Source organism: Thamnophis elegans, chromosome 5, assembly GCF_009769535.1.
Source record: "Thamnophis elegans isolate rThaEle1 chromosome 5, rThaEle1.pri, whole genome shotgun sequence".
NCBI lineage: Eukaryota > Metazoa > Chordata > Lepidosauria > Squamata > Colubridae > Thamnophis > Thamnophis elegans.
In genome coordinates this window covers 97,644,782-97,672,285 of record NC_045545.1, presented here as the reverse complement: position 1 = coordinate 97,672,285, position 27,504 = coordinate 97,644,782, and the positions used below count along the sequence as shown (strand labels likewise).

The window sequence follows — 27,504 nt, the reverse complement described above, 5'->3', positions numbered from 1 at the left end:
AATGCAATGTGGAAGGTTGTCAAAGTGAGCGGATCTTGGCTCGGGTATCGGGAGTGCTGGGAAGCGTGGCTCTTAGGAGCTTTCTGCTCCGGTCGCTTCCAAGGTAGCCGAGAACTCGTCTGTCCAAGGTAGCGAAGGTTGGGTAAGGACACTTGTGAGAGAGGCGTTTGCAGTGGGGAAATTATGGATTAGATGAGCCGCCTTCTTGAGAATTATTCATGCAGGGAAAGGAAAGCTTTTATTTTTTTTCCTTTGGGGAAGTTTTCTCTGCCCTTCAAACTGGGTGATCCGGGTTGATTTTTACCCCCCCTCCCCCCGGCTTGCATGGCAACGGATCAGTTTGAAAGTCCTAAGAAGATCCATTCCAAGGGTGTCCGATCTCGGCAGCTTTGAAGATTTGTGGGCTTCGACTCCCAGAATTCCTAAAAGTCTAAAACGGGTCTTAAAAGTTGCCCAGTTGCTGATCCATTCCGTGCGTTAACGGTTTTTTTTTTCCTCTGCTGACACAAAATATCGAAACGAGAACTAGCGAGAATCCAGTCCTGCCGTTGGCAACCACTGAGAATTTTTCTTCTTCTTCCATATTTCTTCTCCCATTTTGGGTTAAGACAGGAGACCAAGAATCGCTCGTTCTCAAGATCCCAGGGAAGGGGTCTCTGCTTTGGATAAAACCGCAGGAACACTACCGAATCTCCTCCTCCGAACGGGCACGCCGAGACGTCTCTGTTCATCCCGCGGACGACGGGGGACAGAAGGGGGGTCCGTGGAGAAGAGTTGCACCTTTGCTGGCTGGAAGAGCGAGCAGAAGTTGAGACCACGCACCCTGGGGCAGCCCAAGGCAACGGTCCGCTCTCCGACGGCCGATGGTTGCTTGTGGAAGGGAACGGATTCGGGGCTGCTGGCCTCAAAACTCAGCTTGTCTTCCACCGAGGTGGCTTTCAGCTCGCGGAGCGGAGGATGAGAAAGGACATTCCTTCCGTCCTTCAGCCTTAGGGGAAGATCTGGAGTTCAAATTTGGGGGCCCATTCGAGGGCGCTCTTGACCACCGCCACGGCGGCCGCCCCCAGCGCCACCGTCAGCCCCATCACGGCCAGCTTGACGAAGCGGTTGGTCCTGGGTTTGGTCGCTAAGAGAGACTTGGCTCTCTCCTCCACCCGGTGTTGTTCTCGGAAGCGCTGACGGAGGATGGTGTCCGGCTGTTGCTGGGATGAAGCCAGCTCGAAGTCTTTGAAGGTGGAAACCGCCGTTCTGCCGCGGGGAAGGGGAGGGAAGAAAAAAGGAGAGGGACTTCAGTTGTGAAATACAGCCAGTCCTCCACTTACAACCATTAGCTTGGGGAGCATTTGAAGTTACAACGGCACTGAAAAGGGGGCTGGCTCTTCGCCCTTTCCCACCCGGTTCACCGACAAAAGGGTGAACGACAAAAGCGTGCCCGACTAAACCGCGGTGACAAAACCGCGAGTTCTAAAGCATGCCGACGAATGAGCGCTGAAGCGCAGCGACAACAGCGCGGCAACAGAAGCGCGCTGTAAACCTAACCCTAACCCTAACCTTAACTTAAATCACGCTTCTGTTGCCGCGCTGTTGTCGTCGCGTTGATGACGTCACAGTTTTAGCGCTGCGGTTTTGTCAGAGCGGTTTTGTCGTGCGTGCATTTGTTGGGTCACGTTCCCGCCCCACTGCTTTTCCATTTACTTTTGTATTTTATATTATTGTATAACTCCATAAAAAGGTAAAGGTTCCCCTCGCACATATGTGCTAGTCGTTCCTGGCTTTAGGGGGCAGTGCTCATCTTCGTTCCAAAGCAGAAGAGCCAGCGCTGCCCAAAGACGTCTCCGTGGTCATGTGGCCGGCATGACTCAATGCTGAAGGCGTACAGAACGCTGTTCCCTTCCCACCAAAGGTGGTTCCTATTTTTCTACTTGCATTTTTTACCTGCTTTTGAACTGCTCGGTTGGCAGAAGCTGGGACAAATAACGGGAGTTCACTCTGTTACGCGGTGCTAGGGATTTGAACGGCCCAACTGCTGACCTTTCTCATTGACAAGCTCAGCGTCTTACCCACTGAGCTACCAATATAACTACATGAAAATGTTAAACCTGAAAAAAGTGACTTAGTAGGACCATGTCTCACACATACGACCGTTGCAGCAGCCCCATGATCACGGGAACAAAATTCGGACGCTTGGCCACTGATTCTTATTTATGATGGTTTGAGTGTCCTGGGGTCACGCGATCCCTTTCTGCGACCTTCTGACAAGCCAAGTCAATGTGGGGAAGCCAGATTCACTTAACGACCATGAAGTTGTTAAGTGAACGACTCATTTAACAACTGTGGTAATTCACTTAAGAAACTGAGGCAAGAAAGGTTGGGAAAAAGGGCAAAACTCACTTAGCAACTGTGTTGCTTAGTCTTGCAACCCCTGATCCTTCTGGAATGGCTCCTGTAGAACCTTCCAGAAATGGACGGAGTGCTTTGAACATCAAGGCCCCTCCTTCCTCTCTCGGCACTCTACCAGGGCGAGTAACACAGATACTGTCAGGCCTGCAGCCATCTTTCCTTTTGGATCTTTGGCCTGCCACACTTTCTATTATTCTGCTAGGCATTTTCTATGGTGGGAAAATGGGAGTTGGGGATTGTACGGAGTGAGATGCTATGCAGCCATAACAACATTCTTTCTAGAAAACCAAGGTCATCCTTTGTCCCTTCACCGCTGCACCTGAACGGAACTGGATGGGTGGAAGCTGCCAGCGTGTCAGTGGGAGATTGGACCATAGGATGGACTTGTGGGTGTGGGGGACAAGATCTTGAACTTTCAACTGGGTGGGGAAAACCGGGAAGCTTTAAGATTCGGGTTTCCCCAGATGTGCCAACATGGCTCTCTTAATCAATTGGAACTTTGAGGAATCCTTTGCCTTGGACTCTGATTTAATTCTGGATGCTATTTGGAACCCTGGCAGATACAGGAACTGAATGCCACGAAGGTCTTGCCAGGGAATGGTGGCGTGGTGCCCACTGGGCCCAAAACCCCAGGGACGGAGGCTTCTCCTCACCTCTCGGCTTGCTGCTGAGCCGCTTCCTGGGCGAGCTTTGAAGGCGGGAACTGAACGAAGAGGTCTCCAGCCCGACTGATGAGCATCTCGTAAGGGAGGTCCTGGGGGATCTGGGACAGCAGATGGTGGACGGAAGCCATGTCACAGTCGCAGGCCAGGACCTCCGGTGCCCGATGGAGCACAATCTGCCAAGGGAAGCAACGAAGAACTCAGCTCGGCTGATCCCCCTTCTAGGTTTGGGATGACGAGGAGGCCAAAGGCTCCCACCCAAGCCTTTCCAAACAAGGCGTCTTCCCTTGAGTTAGATTGGGGGGGGGGAATTGTACACCACCACAACCAGTTGGAACTGGTGAGATTTGTAAGGGAAGAGAAAAAAGAAGGGAAGGGAGGAAAGAGTAATGAAGAACAAGAGGAAAGGGAGGAAGGAAATAGGAAAAAGGAGAAGGGGGAAAGGAGGAGAGGGAATAATGGTGGAGGGGATTGCGAGGAAAGGGAAGGAGGGAAGGAAGGAAAGGGAAAAGGAGAGAAGAAGGTAGGGAAGGAAGGAAGGAGAGAAAGATAAGGAAAAGAAAAGGGAGGGAGGGAAGGAAGGAAGGAGAGAAAGATAGGGAAAAGAAGGAAAGGGAGGGAGGGAAGGAAGGAAGGTGGAGGGGTTGGAAAGAGAAGGGAAGGGATTAGCCCAAGGGAAATCACGAGTCAGATGCGGTTGTTGTTCCTGTCCTCCTTGGGGGGCTCTGCGGGGCTCCTGGTTAGCCCCCCTAGGGTCTCAGGACCGGAGAGCAAGATTGGTCCCCTTCAGAATACAATACAACACAATAGAAGAATTGGAAGGGACCTTGGAGGTCTTCTAGTCCAACCCCCTGCCTAGGGAGGAAACCCTATACCGTTTCAGACAAATGGCTATCCAACATCTTCTTAAAGACTTCCAGTGTTGGAGCATCCACAACTTCTGGAGGCAACTTCTGTTCCACTGATTAATTGTTCTAACTGTCAGGAAATTTCTCCTCAGTTCTAAGTTGCTTCTCTCCTGGATTAGTTTCCACCCATTGCTTCTTGTTCTGCCCTCAGGTGCCTTGGAGAATAGCTTGACTCCCTCTTCTTTGGGGCAACCCCTGAGATATTGGAATGGCTCTCCTCTTCCTCCTCCTATCCCCATCCATGCTTGGCCCACCCGGCATTCCCTCCGGGCACCTACCACTGCTGCAAAGTAGATGGGCATCAGCGGGTGGCAGGCGAGGAAGAAGTCGTATAACCGCACCACGTGCTTGAAGTCGGACAGGACGTGTCCGAACCAGGTGATCAGCCAGCTGAGGGCGAAGATGGTTCCCACTTCGGCTCTAGGGGGGGGAAACAAAAAAGAAGAGGAAAATGTTTTAATATAATATCTGTATCCACTCAGCAAACAGACTCTCTTCCTCTCTTCAGAGAGAGACAATTGCAACGTAACGAGATTCTTTTCCTTCAAGGGAAACACAAATGGAGCCTAAAAAAGAATAGCAATAGCAATAGCAGTTAGACTTATATACCGCTTCATAGGGCTTTCAGCCCTCTCTAAGCGGTTTACAGAGTCAGCATATCGCTCCCAACAACAATCCGGGTCCTCATTTCACCCACCTCGGAAGGATGGAAGGCTGAGTCAACCTTTGAGCCGGTGAGATTTGAACAGCCGAACTGCAGATAACAGTCAGCTGAAGTGGCCTGCAGTGCTGCACCCTAACCACTGCACCACCTCGGCTCAAGATCAACTCGGTGGAAACCCGGCTTCTCCCAACCCCAATCTCAATCAGAATAGATCTGGAAGGGACCTTGGAGGTCATCTAGTCCAATCCCCTGCTCAAGCAGGAGACCCTTGACCCGTGATGGCGACCCTATGGAATGTGTGCCACAGGTGGCACACAGAACCATTTGTTAGGGCATGCGAGGCATCCAGCGTGCGCCGGCTGTCTTCGGCCTTCTTTTAAAGCTGTTTTTCGCCCTTTCACTTCAGCTTTCACTGAAGCCTCCGGAGGGCGAAAAACCGGCCCTATGGGCAAACCGAAAGTTTGAGAACGGACTTCTGGTTTGGCTGTAGGGCCGTTTTTCGCCCTCCGGAGGCTTCAGTGAAGCCTCCTGAAGGTCCCTGAAGGCTCCAGAGGGCTTAAACTGTTCCTGAGCTTCTGGTTTGCCCCTAGGGCCGGTTTTTTGCACTCCGGAGGCTTCAGGAAAGCTCCTGAAGCCTCCGGGGGGGATGGGGGAGGCTGTTTTTGCCCTTCCCAGGCTCCTGTAAAGCCTCTGGAGCCTGGGGAGGGCGAAAAAAGCATGCAAAAAATGGGGTGGAGTGCCTGTCCTGCGCGCACGCGTGGTGGGGTGCGTAACGCGCATTGCATTATGGGTGCGGCATGCCCGCCCACGACCCCCCCCCTGCGCTCCCCCCGCTTATGGCAAGCGAGCCAAAAAAGGTTCCCCATCGCTACCCTAGACCATTTCAGACAAATCTCTTCTTGCAAACCTCCAGTGATGGAGGAGCTCCCACCAATTCTTGCTTAATTCAAAATGTTGCCACTAATAAAAGATTGAAAGCCTCCTTATAGCTGGTCCTTGACTTACAACCACAACGGAGCAGAAAATCTTCATTGCTAAGTGGGGCAATTGTTAGGTGAGTTTTGCCCCATTTTCTGGCCACAGTTGTTAAGCGAATCACTGCCTTTAAGGGAATCATACAGTCGTTAAGTGAATCTGGCTTCTCTCATTGACTTGCTTGTCAGAAGCTGGCTAGGAAGCTTATGAGTGGTGATCGTATGACAAGGAAGGCAGGGAGGGAGGGAGATAAGGAAGGAAAATAAGGAAGGAAGGAAGGAGGGAAGGGAGTGAGGAAAGGAAGGAAAGAAGGGAGGGAGATAATGTAGAAAGGAAAGGAAGGAAGGAACACAAGGGAGTGAGGGAAGGAAGGAAAGAAGGAAGGAAGGAAGAAAGAAAGGGAAGGAAGGAAGGAAAGAAGGGAAGGAGATAATGTAGGAAGGAAAGGAAGAAACGAAAAGAAGGAAGGGAGAAAAGAAAGGGAAGGGAGGGAGGGAAGGAAGGAAAGAAGGAAGGGAGGTAATGTAGGAAGGAAAGGAAGGACGGAAGGAAAAGAAGGAAGAAAGAAAAGAAAGGGAAGGGAGGGAGGGAAGGAAGGAAAGAAGGGAGGGAGGTAATGTAGAAAGGAAAGGAAGGAAGGAAGGAACACAAGAAGGAAGGGAGTGAGGGAAGGAAGGAAAGAAGGAAGAAAGAGGGAAGGAAGGAAAGAAGGGAAGGAGATAATGTAGGAAGTAAAGGAAGAAACGAAAAGAAGGAAGGAAGGGAGAAAAGAAAGGGAGGGAGGGAGGGAAGGAAAGAAGGAAGGGAGGTAATGTAGGAAGGAAAGGAAGGACGGAAGGAAAAGAAGGAAGAAAGAAAAGAAAGGGAAGGGAGGGAGGGAAGGAAGGAAAGAAGGGAGGGAGGTAATGTAGAAAGGAAAGGAAGGAAGGAAGGAACACAAGAAGGAAGGGAGTGATGGAAGGAAGGAAAGAAGAAAGAAAGAGGGAAGGGAAGGAAGGAAAGAAGGGAAGGAGATAATGTAGGAAGGAAAGGAAGAAACGAAAAGAAGGAAGGAAGGGAGAAAAGAAAGGGAAGCGAGGGAAGGAAGGAAAGGAAGGGAGGTAATGTAGGAAGGAAAGGAAGGACGGAAGGAAAAGGAAGAAGGAAAAGAAAGGGAAGAGAGTAAGGGAAGGAAGGAAGGAAAGAAGGGAGGGAGGGAGGTAATGTAGGAAGGAAAGGAAGGAAAAGAAGGAAGAAAGGAAGAAAGAAAGAGGGAAGGGAGTGAGGGAAGGAAAGGAAAGGAGGGAAGGAAGGTAGGGGGAGGGGAGAGGGAAGGGCTCCCAACGAAAATCATGTGTTAGATGCTGCAACTCTTAAATAACATACAAAGTTGCTGAGCACCCAAATTTTGATTTTGTGAACATGAGAATGCTACAAGAGTTGTGTGAAAACTGTTTGTAAGTCACTGTTCTCGGTGCCGTTCTAACTCTGAATAGTCACTAAACAAAGGATTGTAAGACTACCTGAACTTGGGGGGGGGGGGGAAACCCCTAAAACTTAGAATACCTTTGCATGAAATCATGGAGATCCGGATTCACTTGGTCTATGATGGGCATCAGATAATTTAAAATGTGTCTGGTGTTTTCCATGGTTGGGTCCATAAAATCCCTGCAACCAAAGAAAAGATTAGCAAAAGTTAGAATGCAACAAGGGCGAAGCGCCTGCGCGCGCGCACACACACACACACAATGAACAACCTGCATAATCACAGGAACAACACAAAGGGCACAATGCAAGTGATGCAAACTGCAATCCGAGAAACATTTGTGTTTATTATACTCCTCCAAGGCTGTTTAAGAAATGAAGACGGGCAGCATTTTTGTCTGAGATCCTGGAGGGGAGCTGGAGTCTCGTTTGGGGGTGTTGTCCTGTTTTTGGTTTAAACATCAGAAATGTGTTCATTTCGTTAGGGGGGCAGGAATTTAGGGTTAAAGGTGAGGGCAAGAGGTGGGAAATAAGACACCCACAAACATGCCATGTAAAGGGTTTGGATGTGTTATACGTGAAGGGCACCTAAAGGGATTTTTGTGTTACAATGGAAAAAAATATGACTCTTCTGGATTTTAAGTACAGCACAAAGAATCCTTGGCTTACGAGCCCAAACTTTACTGAATGAGACATTTGTTAAGTGAGTTTTGCCCCGTTTTACTCCTTTTCTTGCCACGCCTGTGAAGTCAGTCACTGCGGTTGATAAGTGAGTCCCCCCTGTTGTTAAGTGAATCTGGCTTCCCCATTGACTTTAATCGTCAAAAGGGGATGATAAGAGCCCAGGACACTGCGACCGCCATAAATATGAAACCACCTGAATTTTGATCACCTGATCAGCGTGCGACACAGGTCATAAATGTGAAAAATCGTAAGTCACTTGCACTGCTGTTGCAACTTTGAACTGTCACTAAATGAATTGTTGTAAGTTGAGCACTACCTCTATTCAGGGTGACCATGTTGTGGCCCACCGGCGGCCAGCAGAGCTAACATGGGCCAGTCCTGGGGGGCTGAGGAAAGCTCAGATGGGGGCTCTGCGTCGGAGGCATAGAGGGAGCTACACAGCAGTGAGGCAGAGGAACAGCAGGAGCCTGTTCCCAGTGTGCGCATGCGCAGAGCTGCCAGAAGACAAGAACAACTCAGAAATCAGGGTCGACTTGGGAGTAAAGCCACTGGGTGATTGGCCCCTCCCATAGGATTCAAAAGAGGGGCGAATGGGGAGGGGGCTTTTGCAGGAAACAATTTGTTCCTTCGGTCGTTTCAAGAGTGGAAAGTTCTGTTTGTGACTTTAAGAGACTCTATGCCAAGTTTTATGCTTGGAAACTAATTATCTGGCAGCTCGCCAAGCGAGATAAGGTTCGTGTTGATGAATATTCCTTGGAAAGACTGTTTGCTAAGCCTGGCGGACTGTGAATGAAAGGAATTCACAGTCGTGTAAATAAAAGAGGTTTTGCCGGGACTAAGACTCCGCTTCATGCTTTTTAAGGAAGCCCAGATCAGAACAGACCAGCAATGCTCCAATCACATAAACTGAGCTACAGATATTTCAATCAATTAAAGCAGTGTTTCTCAACATTGGCAGCTTAAAGATGGGTGGACTTCAACGCCCAGAATTCCCCAGCCAGCCAAACTGGCTGGCTGGGGAATTCTGGGCGTTGAAGTCCACCCATCTTTAAGCTGCCAACGTTGAGAAATGCTAGATAATAGAAGTACCTGAGATGATGGGTTGATAGTTTTTCCACCAGGGTGGCAGACAGCCTCTCCCCCACCACGAGAAGGAAGGTGACCACAATGTCATGGTATCCCTGGTAATAATGGAGTTGCGTGTTGCGTTGTAGAACCTGCAGGATGCAGTCTATCAGCTCTTCCTGGAGACCCTCTCTCTGCTCATCGGGCATGTCTAGAATAGAATAAAATTCTTTATTGGCCAAGTGTGACTGGACACACAAGGTATTTGTCTTTGGTGCAGACGCTCTCAGTGTGCATAAAAAGAGAAGATACATTCGTCAAGAATCATAAGAATAGGATAGGGTGGGATGGGATGGAATAGAAATAAAGAATATAATAGAATAGAAAAAGATAATTCTGAATAGAATAGAATAAGATAATTCTAAATAAGAATAGAATGGAAATAAAGAATAGAGTAAAAGAATAGAATAGAAATAAAGAATAGAGTAAAAGAATAGAATAGAAATAAAGAATAGAATAAAAGAAGAGAAAAGAAGAGAATTCTGAATAGAATAGAATAGAAATAAGGAACAGAATAAAACAGAACAGGACAAGACAGGACAGGACATAGAATGGAATAGAATAGAATGGAATAGAAATTCTTTATTAGCCAAGTCTGATTGGACACACAAGGAATTTGTCTTTGGTGCAGATGCTCTCAGTGTGCATAAAAAGACAAGATACATTCATCAAGAATCATAAGGGACAATACTTAATGATAGTCATTGGGTACAAATAAGCAATCAGGAAACAATCAATATCCTTTGTGGCTTGTATCGCAAGGATACAAGCCACAAAGTGACAGTCCTGCAGTCATAAGTGGGAGGAGATGGGGGATAGGAACAATGGGAAGACGAATAGTAATAGGAATGCAGCCTTAGTGAATAGTTTGACAGCGGTGAGGGGAATTATTTGTTTAGCAGAGTGGTGGCATTTGGGGAAAAATTGTCCTTGTGTCTAATTGTCTTGGTGTGCAGAGCCCTATGGCATCGTTTTGAGGGTGGGAGTTGAAACAATTTATGTCCAGGATGCGAGGGGTCTGTAGATATTTTCACAGCCCTCTTTTTGACTCCTGCAGTGTCCAGGTCCTCAATGAAGGCAGGTTGGCAGTAATTGTTTTTTCTGCAGTTCTAATTATCCTCTGAAGTCCATGTCTGTCTTGTTGGGTTGCAGAGCCAAACCAGACAGTTATGGAGGTGCAGATGACAGACTCAATCATTCCTCTGTAAGGTTAGGGTTCCCTAGAAATAGGGAAGCAAGGAGGAGTGAAGCAACCTAAGAAGGAAGAAGATGCTTATCTGAATCCCATTCTCACAATCAAGGTGAGAAGCAACCTAGAATTAAGGAAAAGTTTCTTGAGAAGAGTGAATCAGTGGAACAGCTTCCGTTTCAGAAGTTGCGAATGCTTCAACACTGGAGATTTTTAAGAAGAGGCTGAACAACCATTTGTTTGAAATGGTCTAGGGTCTCCTGCTTGAGCAGTGGGTTGGACTAGAAGACCTCCAAGGCCCCTTCCAGCTCTGCTATTCGCTTCCATTCTAAAGAACCAACAAGCTAGGATGGTGGTCCTTGACTTTCAACAGCTCATTCAAAATGTGACGTGACCGTTTTTCACACTTCACAACCATCATCCCTGGGGGGGTCACGTGATCAAAATTCAGATGCTTGGCAACTGGTTCATACTTACGACCGTTGCTGTGTCCCAAGCAAAGTCAATGGGCAAGCCAGATTCACTTAACAACCAGGTGATTGGCTTATCCACTGCAGCGAGTCACCTCACCACGGTGGCAAGAAAGCTCGTAAAACGGAGGCAAAACCCACATCCCAGAAACGTTGAGCTCAATGGGATCGTAAGTTGAGGACTGACCTGGAGTGTGGGAGTTAGCAACCGAATGGCATGGTAAGGACTCAATAATTTGAGAGTGGCAGAGGAAGGTCACAATGTGGAGCTGACAGCAACCCAGCTGAGAGGAAGCACCAGGCAGATCCACCGGGAAAAAGATCTCTAAAGATCGACTCCTCCTGAGCCACTTGGGGGGGTTGCTATAGCCACAAGGATCGCAAGCAGTGGGTTGAGCTGGGGAAGGGAAGGATCCTGCCCGGGGAGTTCTCGAGATAGACCGTAATTGCCAAAACAACTAGACACAAAGATAGCCGTCCCGTCTCCACCCGGTGCCATGGCTCTCGCCGAACACTTAATTCCCACAGCTCTGTCTCCTTTTCCCACCTTTTCATTTCTCTTGCTATCGCTGTTCTGACTGAGGCTTCCCGAGAGCAGGAAGCAAACTCCTCATCCCGACAAAATCGCCTTTTATTAATTGACCGTGGATTCTGCTCCTTCACATCCAGCAAAGTCTTTCGAGGGAGGATTTTCGGTCACAGACCTTATCTGGCTGGGAGAGCTGGAGTCTGTTCCCAGTATGCGCATGCGCAGAGTTGCCTGGCGAAGGGAAGAGCTAAAGAACAGGGGTCGACTTGGGAGTAAGGCCACAGGTGGAAGGTGAATGGCCCCTCCCAGGGGAAATAAAAGAGGAGCGGAAGGGGAGTGGAGTTTGCAGGAGACCATTAGTTCGCTTCATTGGTTCGTGACTCTCCGAGGCTCCTTGCCAGGTTTTGCAGATATCCACCACCTCCCATGCCCATCATACCTGCCCTCTCCCTTCCCACTCCCATGCGCTCCTCTTTCCCGCCCTGTGTACAATTCTGGCACTTTGCTCCAAACCCATCAGGCGCTTCCCCATTGGTCCACTGGGGGGCGAACATCACGGCTGGCTTTCCAGAGGAAGCTGCAAAGGAACTGACATCACAAACAATTGCTGCTCTTAGGACGCCACACTCGCTCTCCTTAACGGGCCAGGCGTTCTAGAGTTATGCTGGAACACACAGACAAAGGCTCCCCAGGGGTGTCTTAACACACACACACACACCAGTATTTGTTTCCAGAGGGTAAGTCATCTGTGTACCAAGTTTGGTTGAAATTGCTCGAGGCGCTCCAGAGTTATGCTGGAACATACATGCATACAGCCTTTTTTATATAGATTAAAATAAAATAATAAATAAATAACAAAGGAGATAAACTAATAAGACCTTAAAATGCGAGACACTGCAGTACTTCGCTTAACAACGGTCGTAACTTGGGGCACAGATCACTTAACAACTGGGTTGTCTTATCAGAAGGTTGCAGAAAGGGATCACGTGACCCAGGGACATTGTGACCGCCATAAATATGAATCAGTTGCCAAACGTCTGAATTTTGATCCCCTGCCTTGGGGATGCTACAATGGTCCTGTGAAAAATGGTTGTCAGTCCCTTTTTTCGGCACCGCTGTAACTTCAAACGGTCACTAAATGAATTGTTGTCAGTCGAAGGCTACCTGTGATCCTTCCGCTTCTCCAGAGCAAGTGAGCGTCAGGCCTGCAGCCATCTTTCCTTTTGGGTCTTCGATCTGCCACACTTTCCATTATTCTTCCCTGCATTTTTCTACTGTGGGGAAATGGGAGGTGGGGATTGTATGGAGTTAGATGATATGTAGCCATAACAACATTCTTTCTAGACAGCCAAGGTCATCCTTTGTCTCTGCACCTGACAGGAACTGGATGGGTGGAAACTGCTAGCGTGGCAGTGGGAGATTGGACCATGGGATGGACTTGTGGGTGTGGGAGGCAGGATCTTGAACTTTCAACTGAGTGGGGAAAACCGGGAAGCTTTCAGATTCAGGTTTCCCCAGATGTGCCAACATGGCTCTCTTCATCAATTGGAACTTTGAGGAATCCTTTGCCTCGGACTCTGATTTAATTCTGGATGCTATTTGGAACCCTGACGTTGAGTCTGTTTCAACCGAGATTATTTGGCAGGACAGTCTGTGAGTTTTCATGGTCAGAAAAAGGATCGACCGATCACCATACCTGGCGGGAAACGTCGGAGGGATCGCCTTACGTCCAACAGGACTTGCTGATAATCCTTGCTATTTTCCCGAAGTTCTTCCTCTAAACGGAACACCGAAAAATAGGATAGTTAATTGTAATTATAAAGGCAGACCAGGAAACTAAGAATATAGGCTGTTAAACCATGACAATTTCAAGCCAGGCCTCTTAAAAAGATGGTTAAGGAGTTTCAGGCAGACCGGGAGTCTCATTTTCCAACTAACCAACATTCTAAAAAGTCCTCGACTTACAACAGTTCATTTAGCGATCGTTCAAAGTTACAACATCACTTAAAAAAGGGACTTATGACCAGTTTTCACTCTTACGACCATTGCAGCATCCCCGCAGTCAGGAGATCAAAATTCAGACACAAGAGTATCTGTAGTCCTCGACTTACAACCGCAACTGAGCCCAGAATTTATGTTGCTAAGAGAGAGAGAGTTGTTAGGTGAATTTTGCCCCATTTCTCACCTTTCTCATCGCAGTTGTTGTGAATCATGGCATTTGTTAAGTTAGTAACCTGGTTGTGAAGTGAATCTGGCTTCCCCCATTGACTTTGCTTGTCTGAAGGTCGCAAAACGGGATCACTGTGACCGTCATAAATTCGAGTCAATTGCCACACATCCGAATGTAAATCATGTGACCACGGGGATGCTGCAATGGTTGTAAAGTGTGAAAAATGGTCATGTCAGTGCTTTCAGTACTGTTGCACCTTTGAATGGACACTAAATGAACTGTTATAAGTCGAGGACTACCTGTAGACTAAACCAGCTCCCCCACTACAATCTCTTCAAAGCACAGCTTTGCCTTCATTGGGAAGAAAAAATTTGTCGGATCACGGAATAAATGTAGCTCAGGGTTGAATTGTGGGGTCCTTGGTGCCTGGCTGTTTACTTGAAGACGTTTCATGACCAAACTAGATAATATCTTCAGGGTTAGAAAGGAGTGTGTGTGTTGTTTTTTTAACTGTTTCCTTATGGGCTAGTCGCTTGCCCTGCCAGTGTTGGTGGGAGCGTTCTTGGTGGTTCCTTGAATAAGTTGTTGTTTACGGTTAGCTTGTTTGTTCCGTGAGCATCTCACCCCACTCCTTTTGTAGCACTGAGGATGTAATCTAGTTGGGTAATGAAAAGTCTACAAGAAAACCACCAAGTTCAGAGAGCACCAAGGATCCCACTAGCCCTCCTCCTCCTCCCAAACCCGCTCCCTTCTAGCGTGGCACGACAAAACCGCGCTCGACTAAAGCGTGCCTGATTAAACCGCGTCGCTGACGTCATCAACAGGGCAACAACAGCGAGCGCGAAGAAAGAAGGGCGCTTTAAATAGCGCTTTGAAAGCAAGCCGATTCAACTTAAGGTAAGGGTTAGGTTAAGGGTTAGGATTAGGTTTAGGGTTAGGTTAAGGGTTAGGATTAGGTTTAGGGTTAGGTTAAGGGTTAGGATTAGGTTTAGGGTTAGGTTAAGGGTTAGGTTTAGCGTTAGGTTAAGGGTTAGGTTTTAGGTTAAGGGTTAGGTTTAGGGTTAGGTTAAGGGTTAGGTTTAGGGTTAGGGTTAGGTTTAGGATTAGGTTTAGGGCGGTTAGGTTTAGGTTTAGGGGTTAATTTTAGGTTTAGCGTTTACAGCGTGCTTCTGTCTCCGCGCTGTTGTCGCCCTGTGATGACGTCAGCTACGCGGTTTCGTCGAGCGCGCTTTAGTCAAACGCGGTTTTGTGGTGGAACCCCCTTCTAGCACTGATGGTATAACCCAATTGGTCACGAAACATCGGCAAGAAAACAACAGCCAAGCTCAGACAGCAACAAGGATCACGCCATCCTTGTCCTCCGCCCCCCCCGCAACCCCCCGTTCTAGCACTGATGACGTTACCTAGCTGGGCAATGAAATGTCTGGAAGCGAAAGAGCCAAGCTCAGAGAGCCCCAAGGACTCCACAATCCTCCTTCTCCTCTCCGCAAACCCCACTCCCTTCTCACACTGATGATTTTCCCTAGTCAGGTAATAAGAGGTCTGCAGGAAAGCAACCGAGCTCAGAGAGCACCAGGGACTCGAATTAAGGGCTGGAAATGTTCCGGGTGCAGAGGGGCTGGCACCCCACCCCGACGCTCCAAGGCTGGGCAGGGGGTCAGAACCCGGAAGGGCTTCACCTGGCGGAGGCAGCAGGTCGTCGGTGTTCACGTTGAGCAGCCTGGGCCACACTTTGCAGCGGATCTCGTCCAGGAGGAGGCCTCCTTCGCTGATAGCCATGCGCCGGAGGGGAGCAATGTCCACCGGCTCATTGCTTAGCACTTGGTAGATCTCGGCTAACTTCCTCTTCTGCTTGGTGTCGGAGTCTGAAAGAGACGGAAACCTACGTCAGCCGAGGGCCGTTTCTCCCACCAACCATCACGCCTGGCGTAGCGGATAAGGATCCGGCCTAGAAAGCAGGAGGCGGTGAGTTCTAGCGCCACTTTAGACACCGATGACAGCTGGGTGACTTTGGGCCAATGGCCAGGAGACGGTGAGTTCTAGTTCTGCCTTAGGCATGGAAGCCAGCTGGGCGACTTTGGGTCAATTGCCAGGAGATGGTGAGTTCTAGTCCTGCTTTAGGCATGAAAGCTGGCTGGGTGACTTTGGGTCTATCACCAGGAGACAATGAGTTCTAGTCCTGCTTTAAGCATGGAAGCTGGCTGGGTGACTTTGGGCCAATCACCAGGAGACAGTGAGTTCTAGTTCTGCCTTAGGCATGGAAGCCAGCTGTGCGACTTTGGGTCAATTGCCAGGAGACGGTGAGTTCTAGTTCTGCCTTAGGCAAGAAAGCAAGGTGGGTGATTTTGGGTCTATCACCAGGAGACAGTGAGTTCTAGTCCTGCTTTAGGCATGAAAGCCAGCTGGGTGACTTTGGGCCAATCATCAGGAGATGTGAGTTCTAGTTCTGCCTTAGGCATGGAAGCCAGCTGGGCGACTTTGGGTCAATTGCCAGGAGACGGTGAGTTCTAGTTCTGCCTTAGGCAAGAAAGCAAGGTGGGTGACTTTGGGTCTATCACCAGGAGACAATGAGTTCTAGTCCTGCTTTAGGCATGAAAGCTGGCTGGGTGACTTTGGGCCAATCACCAGGAGACAGTGAGTTCTAGTTCTGCCTTACGCATGCAAGACAGGTGGATGACTTTGGGTCAATCACTAGGAGACAGTGAGTTCTAGTTCTGTCTTATGCATGAAAACCAGGTAGGTGACTTTGGGTCAATAGCCAGGAGACAGTGAGTTAGCAATAGCAATAGCAGTTAGACTTATATACCGCTTCATAGGGCTTTCAGCCCTCTCTAAGCGGTTTACAGAGTCAGCATATCGCCCCCACAGTCTGGGTCCTCATTTCACCCACCTCGGAAGGATGGAAGGCTGAGCCAACCTTGAGCCGGTGAGATTTGAGTTCTAGTCCTGTTTTAGGCATGAAAGACAGGTGGGTGACTTTGGGCCAATCACTCTCTCTCAGCCCAACCCACCTCACAGGGTTGTTGTTATGGAAAAACAGGAGGAAGGAGGAGCATTAGGCCTGGCACGTTGGCCACCTTGAGTTGATTATAAAGTAATAAAAAGTGGGATAAAAATCGAATAATAAATTAACTCAGCACCGAAGCCCAAGAAGGGAAGTCCAACGGGCATCAGTCCAGCCAGCTGACAAGGATTTTCAGAATGAAGTCCCATCCTTGCTTCCTAACTTGAACACAGACTGAGAAAACAAACATCCTCACTTCAGAAGGCTGTTTTACAAAGATGGCACCCCCCCCCAACCAAAACCAAAAGAGATTTAAATTGAAAGATAAAGGAGCAAAGAAATATTGGGAGGTAAAAAGCATCCAACGCTCCTAGAAATTTTGCATTTAAACCACGAATGCCCTACATATCTGACCAAAGCCATGAAAAAGTTGCTAATCCTCAATTATTTATTTCACAAGCCTCATTATCAGCAGGACAAGGAAGAAACTACTGGGGGTGTGTGGAATAACACAATCACTTCAGTGAGTCCAGAATGAAGCAGCACAACCTGTTTGTATTCAAATCCCTCTTTCATAACACCCCTCTTACCCAATTGCATATCTAATGGGAAGTTTTAGAATTCATACTCGAGTAATCAGATTGGGAGGGTTTAATTGTCCTTTGGCTTGGATTTAATACAATGATCTGAATGCTGGATATTTACAAAAGGATTTTGGGACAGGTAACTGCGCAGCCTGTTCAGCTCCGCGTGTGGCACATTTCCCAAGTTCTAAATCTCGCCGGCTTTAAAGAATACCAAGCCGAAATGCGTTAGGAGACCTGACCCAAATACTTTCCAGAATGAGAAGGAAAAACAAAGAGGAGGAAAATGGTCTAATGCAGATTGTAAAAGGGCAAATACCAAAGCTGATATGGTTGCATGAAGTTATATGAACTATGCAGAATGCACCTTCATTTTTTTATAACAAACGGTCGAACAGCCGGCCCAGTTCCAAAAATAGATTTTGTCATTTTCCCCTCCCTTTTATTTTGATTGACATTTCATTTTGGACACATTCTTTTTCCTCCTCCGTTCCCTCCAAATTGAACAATGTGTTTTTTCTTGTCAACTCTCTGAATGGATTCTTTACATTCGATTTTTCCCAATCTCAGGCGGAGAATTGAAGATTTATTTCCTTGCCTAGCAAAGCAAGGTAAGGAACTATCAGCTTAATTACATACAGAAGGATCTGGACAAACTTGAACATTGGGCACTGTCTAATAAAATGAAATTCAATGGTGAAAAGAGTAAGGTTCTACATTTAGGCAAGAAAAACGAAATGCACAGGTACAGTATAGGTGGTACCTTGCTCAACAGTAGTAACCATGAAAGGGATCTTGGAGTCCTAATGGACAAGCGTTTAAATAGGAGCCAGCTGTGTGCAGCAGCTGCCAAAAAAGCCAACACAGTTCTAGGCTGCATCAACAGAGGGAGAGAATCAAGATCCCTTGAAGGGTTAATACCACTTTATAAGGCCTTGGTAAGGCCACACCTGGAATCCTGCATTCAGTTTTGGTGGTCACAATGTAGAAAAGATGTGGAGACTCTAGAAAGAGTGCAGAGAAGAGCAACAAAGAGGATTAGGGGACTGGAGACTAAAACATATGAAGAACGGTTGCAGGAACTGGGGATGTCTAGTTTAATGAAAAGAAGGACTGGAGGAGACATGATAGCAGCCTTCCAATATCTCAGGGGTTGCCACAAAGAAGAGGGAGTCAAACTATTCTCCAAGGCACCTGAGGGTAGAACAAGAAGCAATGGGTGGAAACTAACCAAGGAGAGAAGCAACTTCTAACCGAGGAGAAATTTCCTGACAGTTAGAACAATGAATCAGTGGAACAGAAGTTGCCTCCAGAAGTTGTGAATGCCCCAACACTGGAAGTCTTTAAGAAGATGTTGGATAGCCATTTGTCTGAAGTGGTATAGGGTTTCCTTCCTAGGCAGGGGGTTGGACTAGAAGACCTCCAAGGTCCCTTCCAACTCTGCCATTGTATTGTATTAATATAAAAAAAAACAGAACCAGATTTCCACTAAAGACAGTCGTGAACTTATAACAGTTCATTTAGTAACCATTCAAAGTTACAACGGCGTTGAAAAATGGGACTGATGGCTTTTCAGAGTTACAACCGTTACAGCATCCCCATGGCCTCGTGACCAAAATTTAAATGCTTGGCAACTGACTCGTATTTATGACGGGCTGCAGTGTCATGCAATCCCCTTTTGTGACCCAAAGTCCATGGGGAAGCCGCTTAACAACCGCAGGACTAACGTAACAGCTGCAGGGATTCACTGAACCACTGCGGCAAGAGAGGTCGTAAAACTGGGCAAACCTCATTTCACGGGCTCACTTAGCCACAGAAATCTGGGGCTTGATTGTGGTCATAAGTCAAGGACTATCTATAGAACTAAGCCATTTTTTCTGCAGGGACAAAGTAATGGAAGGCAAGTTTATTTTTGTCTCCAGCATCAAAGCAAAGATGCTCTCCCCAAGGTCAAATGTCATCAAAAGCACAGGCAATTAAAATAAAAGAGAAATTGAGATACAAATAGTGTAATCATGGCTACTTAAAAGCCTTCAACCTTAAAAGCATATATTTTAAAAGGAAGGAGAGGTTGAGGAGCGAACAGGATTCTCACCCACAGCCCCCATCACGTGAATAAAAGTTGCAAAAGGAGATATTATTCATTTACTAGATTGTTATCTCGCCTTTATAAGTCACTCAAAGAGGGAAACACACCTAATGCAGCTAGTCCTCGGCTTGCGACCACAATTGAGCCCTGAACTTTTGCTGCTGAGACATTGAAGTGAATTCTGCCCCATTTTATGGCCTTTCTTGTTGCAGTTGTTAAGTGAATCACTGCAATTGCTTAATTAGCAACAAGGCTGTTAAGTGAACCTGGCTTTTGCATTGAATTTGTCAGAAGGTCGCAAAAGGGGATCACGTGACTCCAGGATACTGCGACTGTCATAAATGTGGGGAAAAAAATCCCTGATTTACAACTGGCCCTTGCACTTCTCGGCACCCTAGAGTCACGTGATCAAAATTTGGGCACTAGGCAACTGGCATGGATTTGTGACAGGTGTACCCCATCCCAAATGGGGGTGGCCATTTGGGACCTCCCCAGCAGCCTTCCAACCAACAAACGAAGCTGGATACGCTTATTGACCACGTGATTTGCTTAACGACCAGGTGGATATATTTTTTCTCTGAACAATCGTACGATTCGCTTAACAACCCTGGCAAAAATGGCTGGGATTCATTTAACAGCCACCTTGCTTAGCCACAGTAACTCTGCTCCCAATTGCGTCCGTTAAGTCGAAAAAAATATCTGTATTTTCTCGAGAGTATAAAGGAATTGGGGCTTTCTGAGAAGCCACCCATCCTCTGATGATTACACAGACTGAAGTGACTACTGAATACACAAAATTTACTCTTTTATTCTATTCCCAGCAAAGGCTCAACGTCTATAAAATACTACCAGAGCAAAAAATCCTGCCGAAACTCCTGACTTTATGCTGATTTCAGCTTATGCTGAGGAAGTGCTGATTGATTTATACAATGGGGTGTTGTTATCCTTCCCTTCCTTTCCCGCTACATTGCTGGAGGGACTGAAGAGCAGAACGTAATAAGCTCTCGTCCCTTGGCATTCATTTGCAGGAGGCAATGCGCAGTGGTGGGATTCAGCCGGTTCGCACCTATTCGGGAGAACCGGTTGGTAACTTTCTAAGCAGTTCGGAGAACCGGTTGTTGGAAGAAATCTCCTTTTGCTTTTTTCCCACTTTACAGGGCTAATCCTGTAAGGAAGGCAGGAAGGAAACATTCTGGTGTTGTTTCTAGCCTAATCTTTATTGCTCTGCTTACCGAAACTGCCTCTCCGGTTAACCCTTATTACCATTGTAACAGCTAAGGCGAAGCGCCCATCGACCTGAGTGACCTTGAGTTGGCCACGCCCTCCCGGCCACATGACCACCGAGCCCCACCTACCCAGATGGTCATTAGGGCAGAGAACCGGTTGGCAAATTATTTGAAAAGCACCACTGGCAATGCCCTATCTCTCCCCACACATTGACTTGGGAGACAGCTATGTTGTGGCCTGCCAACAGAGCAAGCAGCAGATTCGGACAGTGAGGAGGTTGGGGAGGAAGATGGGCCAGTCCTGGAGGCTGGGAAAGGCTCGGAGGAGGGCTCTGCTTTGGAGGCAGAGAGGGGGCCGAGGCCGTCTGGCAGTTCTCAGCTGCCTTTGGAGTCAGATATCAGTGGGGCAGACAAACAGCTGGAGCCTGTTCCCAGTATGCGCATGCGCAGAGTTGCCAGAAGAACAGCTGAGAAATCAGGGTTGATTTGGGAGTAAAGCCACAGGTGGACGGTGAATGACCCCTCCCATAGGAAACAAAAGAGGAGCGAAAGGGGAGTGGGCTTTTGCAGGAAGTAATTCATTTGTTCGTTTCAGGAGCGTGAAGATCTGTCCGTGAATCTCAGAGACTCTGTGCCAAGTATTTCCTTGCACAGCTCCTCCTTTGGAAAATATCGACATGGCAGCTTTCCAAGCTAGATAAGGTCTGTGGTCACAAATACACCTTTGAAAGACTGTTTGCCAGGCCTTGGCTGAAGGCGGATGAGAGGAATTCACATTCCTTTAATAAAAGGGGTTTTGTGGGGACCAGGAATCTGCCTTGTGCTTTTTGGGGAAGCCTAAATCAGAACAAGCTGTGGATTGGATTTTTCTCCCATTAAGCTTGCCGGGGCTAGCAAAAATAAATGGTCACATATGTAGAAGATTTAATAGAAAATTAGGGAAAATAGGGAGTATTTTTTTCTCACACACAGATGTAAACACACACCCAAGCATCCATCCATATCCATAAATCTCTAGGAGGGTGGAGGTTCGTCCTCCGAGCTTGTGGGTTGGTTTCTGAATGTTTTGTTTACCAGGCTAAGTAACATCTCTGTCTCCATCACTACCTACAACTGCTTGTAATACTTGACTTGCAACAATTTGTTTAGTGACTGTTGGAAATTACAACAGGCAACACTGGGAAAAAATGACCTACAATGGGTTTTTCCACATTCACAACTGCTGAAGCATTCCCAGTGACCAAAATTCAGATGCTTGGTAAGTGACTCACATTTATGATGGTTTCCTAGCCCCGGAGTCACTTGGCCACCTTTTTGAGAACTTCTGGCAAGCAAAATCAATGGGGAAGGCAGATTCACTTAACAGCCGTGTTACTAATTCAAGAACTGCTGTGGTTCACTTAGCCACTGTGGCAGGAAAGGTCATAAAACGAGGCAAAACTCATTTAACAAAGTGAGTAATGGAAATGAGTGGCTCGGTTGTAAATTGAGCACACTCTGCCCTCCTGCTCTCCATATGCACATTCATTTACTGTACATATACATATATACATATGCATACACACACAGACACGCACATATAAATATATACACAGAAACACAATAAAATCAATAAAAGGTGAAAAGAATGATCACAATGAGAAAATTAAAAAAAAGTTTGCACAGTGGACTTTGCAGAGAAGAAAAGGAAGAACTGGAGAAAATCACAAAGTCTAGATTTAAAATATAAGGTCGTGTCCATGTGCATAATAATAGGTGCATGTTTATCTGTACTCTGTGTGTGTGTGTACACACACACACACACATATTTAGATTTTACAACCCCCGGTATGCCCAAATATGGGAGGAAGATCACTACTTCCATTCTCTGTCCTTCGGCTCGTCACAAGAGACCATCCAGACAGAAACCCAATATTTTTTACTGTTGCCTTTTTGTTACATTTGTTATATTTGTGCTGATAAATAAATAAAGGGAGACTAGTATAGATCTATTTCAAGCTATTTAGCTCTCATCAGCTAGCCATACCCTTGCTGGGAATCGAGCCTGTTAGTGGCAATACAGCACAGGCTCGATTCCCAGTAAGGGTATGGCTAGCTGATGAGAGCTAAATAGCTTGAAATAGATCTATACTTGTCTCCCTTTATTTATTTATCAGCACAAATATAACAAATACACACACACACAGAGTTCATGACTTACAAGCGCAATTGAGTCCAAAATTTCTACTGCTTAACATTGGTTAAGGAAATTTTGCCCTAATCTTATACCCTTCTTGCGACAGTTGTTTAATGAATCACTGCAGCTGCTAAGCAAGTGACAAGGTTGTTAAGCGAATCGGGATTCCTCATCGACTTCGCTGGTCAGAAGATCACAAAAGGGGATCAGGTGACCCCAGGACACTGCAACCACCACAAATACAAGTCAGTTGCCAAGTGTCTGAATTCTGATCATGGAACCACAGCGACACCGCAATGGTTGTAAGTGTGAAATACAGCCAGAAGTCACTTTTTATCAGCGCCCTTGTAGCTTTGGACGGTCACTAAATGAACTGCTGTAAGGACGTGTGTGCATTACTACGTGTTGTAAATTGAGGATTACGGGTATGTTATGTGTTGTTGAGGACTACATGTGTGTTACATGTTGTTAAGAATGTATGTTACTACACGTAAGTTGAGGACTATGTCTATTATGTGTTATAAGTTAAGGATGTGTGTTACGTGTCTTAAATTGAGGTCTACATGTGTGTTACTATGTGTTGTAAGTTGAGGACTATGTGTGTGTTATGTGTTGTAAGTTAAGGAAGTGTGCTACATGTTGTAAGTTGAGGACTACATGTGTGTGTTACTACATGTTGTAAGTTGAGGACTACATGAGTTACAGGTTGTAAGTTAAGGACGATATGTGCATTATGTGTTGTAAATTGAGGATGTGTGTTACTACATGTTGTAAGTTGAGGACTACATGTGTTACTACATGTTGTAAGTTGATGACGTGTTATACATGTGTTGTAAGTTGAGGACTACATGTGTTACTACATCTGGTAAGTTGAGAATATGTGATAGTGCATGTTGCAAATTGAGGACTACATATGTGTTACTATATGCTGTAAGATGAGGATTAGGTGTATTACTACATGCTGTAAGTTGAGGACTACGTGTGTTACTACATCTGGTAAGTTGAGGACCACGTGTATTACTACGTGTTGTAAGTTGAGGACTACATGTGTTACTATATCTGGTAAGTTGAAGCTGCATGTTGTAAGTTGAGGTCTACATATGTGTTACTATATGCTGTAAGTTGAGGTCTACATATATGTTACTATATGCTGTAAGTTGAAGTCTACATATGTGTTACTATATGCTGTAAGTTAAAGTCTACATATGTGTTACTATATGCTGTAAGTTAAAGTCTACATGTGTGTTACTATATGCTGTAAGTTGAGGTCTACATATATGTTACTATATGCTGTAAGTTGAAGTCTACGTATGTGTTACTATATGCTGTAAGTTGAAGTCTACATGTGTTACTATATGCTGTAAGTTAAAGTCTACATATGTGTTACTATATGCTGTAAATTGAGGTCTACATATGTGTTACTATATGCTGTAAGTTGAGGTCTACATATGTGTTACTATATGCTGTAAGTTGAAGTCTACATATGTGATGCTGTAAGTTGAAGTCTACATATGTGTTACTATATGCTGTAAGTTGAGGTCTACATATGTGATGCTGTAAGTTGAAGTCTACATATGTGTTACTATATGCTGTAAGTTGAAGTCTACATATGTGATGCTGTAAGTTGAAGTCTACATATGTGTTACTATATGCTGTAAGTTGAAGTCTACATATGTGATGCTGTAAGTTGAAGTCTACATATGTGTTACTATATGCTGTAAGTTGAAGTCTACATATGTGTTACTATATGCTGTAAGTTAAAGTCTACATGTGTGTTACTATATGCTGTAAGTTAAAGTCTACATGTGTGTTACTATATGCTGTAAGTTGAGGTCTACATATGTGTTACTACATGCTGTAAGTTGAGGTCTACATATGTGTTACTACATGCTGTAAGTTGAAGTCTACATATGTGTTACTATATGCTGTAAGTTGAAGTCTACATATGTGATGCTGTAAGTTGAAGTCTACATATGTGTTACTATATGCTGTAAGTTAAAGTCTACATGTGTGTTACTATATGCTGTAAGTTGAGGTCTACATATGTGTTACTACATGCTGTAAGTTGAGGTCTACATATGTGTTACTATATGCTGTAAGTTGAAGTCTACATATGTGATGCTGTAAGTTGAAGTCTACATATGTGTTACTATATGCTGTAAGTTGAAGTCTACATATGTGTTACTATATGCTGTAAGTTAAAGTCTACATATGTGTTACTATATGCTGTAAGTTGAGGTCTACATATATGTTACTATATGCTGTAAGTTGAGGTCTACATATGTGTTACTATATGCTGTAAGTTGAAGTCTACATATGTGATGCTGTAAGTTAAAGTCTACATATGTGTTACTATATGCTGTAAGTTAAAGTCTACATGTGTGTTACTATATGCTGTAAGTTGAGGTCTACATATATGTTACTATATGCTGTAAGTTGAGGTCTACATATGTGTTACTATATGCTGTAAGTTGAAGTCTACATATGTGTTACTATATGCTGTAAGTTGAGGGCTACATATGTGTTACTATATGCTGTAAGTTGAAGTCTACATATGTGATGCTGTAAGTTGAAGTCTACATATATGTTACTATATGCTGTAAGTTGAGGTCTACATATGTGTTACTATATGCTGTAAGTTGAAGTCTACATATGTGTTACTACATGCTGTAAGTTGAGGTCTACATATGTGTTACTACATGCTGTAAGTTGAGGTCTACATATGTGTTACTATATGCTGTAAGTTGAAGTCTACATATGTGATGCTGTAAGTTGAGGTCTACATATTTGTTACTATATGCTGTAAGTTGAGGTCTACATATGTGTTACTACATGCTGTAAGTTGAGGTCTACATATATGTTACTATATGCTGTAAGTTGGTCTACATATGTGTTACTATATGCTGTAAGTTGAAGTCTACATATGTGATGCTGTAAGTTGAAGTCTACATATGTGTTACTATATGCTGTAAGTTGAGGTCTACATATGTGTTACTATATGCTGTAAGTTGAAGTCTACATATGTGATGCTGTAAGTTGAGGTCTACATATATGTTACTACATGCTGTAAGTTGAGGTCTACATATGTGTTACTATATGCTGTAAGTTGAAGTCTACATATGTGATGCTGTAAGTTGAAGTCTACATATGTGTTACTATATGCTGTAAGTTGAAGTCTACATATGTGTTACTATATGCTGTAAGTTAAAGTCTACATGTGTGTTACTATATGCTGTAAGTTGAGGTCTACATATATGTTACTATATGCTGTAAGTTGAAGTCTACATATGTGATGCTGTAAGTTGAAGTCTACATATGTGTTACTATATGCTGTAAGTTGAAGTCTACATATGTGTTACTATATGCTGTAAGTTAAAGTCTACATGTGTGTTACTATATGCTGTAAGTTGAGGTCTACATATGTGATGCTGTAAGTTGAAGTCTACATATGTGTTACTATATGCTGTAAGTTGAAGTCTACATATGTGTTACTATATGCTGTAAGTTAAAGTCTACATGTGTGTTACTATATGCTGTAAGTTGAGGTCTACATATATGTTACTATATGCTGTAAGTTGAAGTCTACATATGTGATGCTGTAAGTTGAAGTCTACATATGTGTTACTATATGCTGTAAGTTAAAGTCTACATGTGTGTTACTATATGCTGTAAGTTAAAGTCTACATATGTGTTACTATATGCTGTAAGTTGAGGGCTACATGTGTACAGACACACAATGTATCTCTTTACAAATAACTGAAGGCAGCCAACATATCGGATAGGCCTTCCTCCTATTTTCACCGCAACCACAACCCTGTGAGGTGGGAAAGAGCTGGAGCGTCCCCATCGGATAATGCAGGCGAGACTCGCCCGGTTGGATTCCTGCCTGCCTGTCTTTGCCCTGGGCTTCATGGAGGAGGGGCCAAACAAGTGCCTCATCGCCCGCCTCTGGGCGGCGCCGACTCTTCTGATTGGCTGCCTCAGCCCGTCAAAGGAGGCCACGCCCCTTCCCTTCCCCTCAGAGCAGCATCAACTTTTACCTCAGAGGAGAAGGCCTCGCGTCCCCCGAGATCGCCGACCGGCGGGCGGCCCAGCTCAGGCCCGACGGGCCTGCCTACGTACCTCGCTCCGCGTTGCCATGCAGCCGTGGCGGCCTCGGCTGGGTCATGGTCTCCGGCCACCGCAGAGGCTCATCCCGGCGGCCTGCCGGACTCCGTGTCTTCCTTTTTCCCTTGTCCACGCACACGGTCCCGCCTTCCAACTACGTACACGCCGCCTCCGCCAATCGCCTACGGGACGCGCCGCGGAGGCGTAAACAGCCGATCGTACCTTCCTGAGGCGCATGCGCCAGCCCGCCCATCTCCTGTGATTCATAAAGTCGGGGGGAGAGGAGGGCTTCCCTGGAGAGATAGAAAAATGTAGAGAGATGCGCAGTGCAAGCTTCAGGGGTGAAAATTGAAAAAAAATATAGAGATAGAAAATTCAGAATGGATTCTCTGCTTACATTTTAATCTATCTACAGCAGTGTTTCTCAACCTTGGCGACTTTAAGTCCTGTGGACTTCAACTCCCAGAATCCCTCAGCCAGCTCTCATTGGCTGGGGAATTCTGGGAGTTGAAGTCCACAGGACTTAAAGTCGCCAACGTTGAGAAACGCTGATCTACAGATACAGATAGTCCTCAATTTACGACCACAAAGCCCAACATTTATGTTCCTAAGTGAGTAATTTGACTTTTGCTTTATTTTACCACCTTGCTTGCCATGGTTTTTAAGTGAATCACTGCAGTTATTAAATTAATAACACGGTTGTTAAGTGAATCTGGATTCCCCATTGACTTTCCTTCTCAGAAGGTTGCAAAATGATGTGACCCCCAGGACACTGCAACCGTCATAAATGTGAGTCAAGCATCCGTAATCATGTGATTACGAAGACGCTGCAAAGGTCGTCAGTGTGAAAAATGGTCATAAGTTGCTTTTTAAAATGCCGTTGTAGCCTCAAATGGTCACTAAGTGAAATGTTATAAGTCGAGGACTGCCTGTAGTTGTCCACTTATAACCTTCCATTTCAGTGGCAGTTCAAAGTTACAACACATTGAAAAAAGGGACTTATGACTGTTTTTTCACACTTACGACCGTTGCCACATCCCCATGGTCACCTGGTCAAAAATTCAAACACATAACATAC

At 45.7% G+C, this 27,504-nt stretch overlaps 1 protein-coding gene across 2 annotated transcripts; it reads right to left on the bottom strand.

Moving 5' to 3' along the window:
* Positions 1–303: 303 nt before the first annotated feature.
* TBC1D20 (TBC1 domain family member 20) lies at positions 304–26,573 on the bottom strand. 2 transcript variants are annotated; one of them, XM_032218927.1, is made up of 8 exons: positions 26,442–26,573; positions 14,920–15,105; positions 12,767–12,847; positions 8,847–9,033; positions 7,155–7,256; positions 4,249–4,390; positions 3,054–3,238; positions 304–1,248 (listed from the first exon to the last, which is right to left on the bottom strand). In XM_032218927.1, exons 1-8 carry the CDS (start codon positions 26,485–26,487, stop codon positions 990–992), a joined length of 1,188 nt encoding a protein of 395 aa, XP_032074818.1. In that variant the 5' UTR covers positions 26,488–26,573; the 3' UTR covers positions 304–989. The 2 variants fall into 2 exon arrangements, with proteins under 2 accessions (XP_032074818.1, XP_032074819.1); XM_032218928.1 differs by lacking the exons at positions 14,920–15,105; positions 26,442–26,573 and adding an exon at positions 13,256–13,347.
* Positions 26,574–27,504: the final 931 nt, after the last annotated feature.

Bases quoted from the DNA above. Each gene is read 5' to 3' on its own strand.
- TBC1D20 (XM_032218927.1), bottom strand. From the start codon at position 26,487: ATGACCCAGCCGAGGCCGCCACGGCTGCATGGCAACGCGGAGCGAG. The intron at 12,848-14,919 runs GTGAAGCCCTTC...TGTTCCGTTTAG, and splicing joins CGACCTGCTGCCTCCGCCAG to AGGAAGAACTTCGGGAAAAT. The intron at 9,034-12,766 runs GTATGGTGATCG...ATTCTATTCTAG, and splicing joins CCTCCGACGTTTCCCGCCAG to ACATGCCCGATGAGCAGAGA.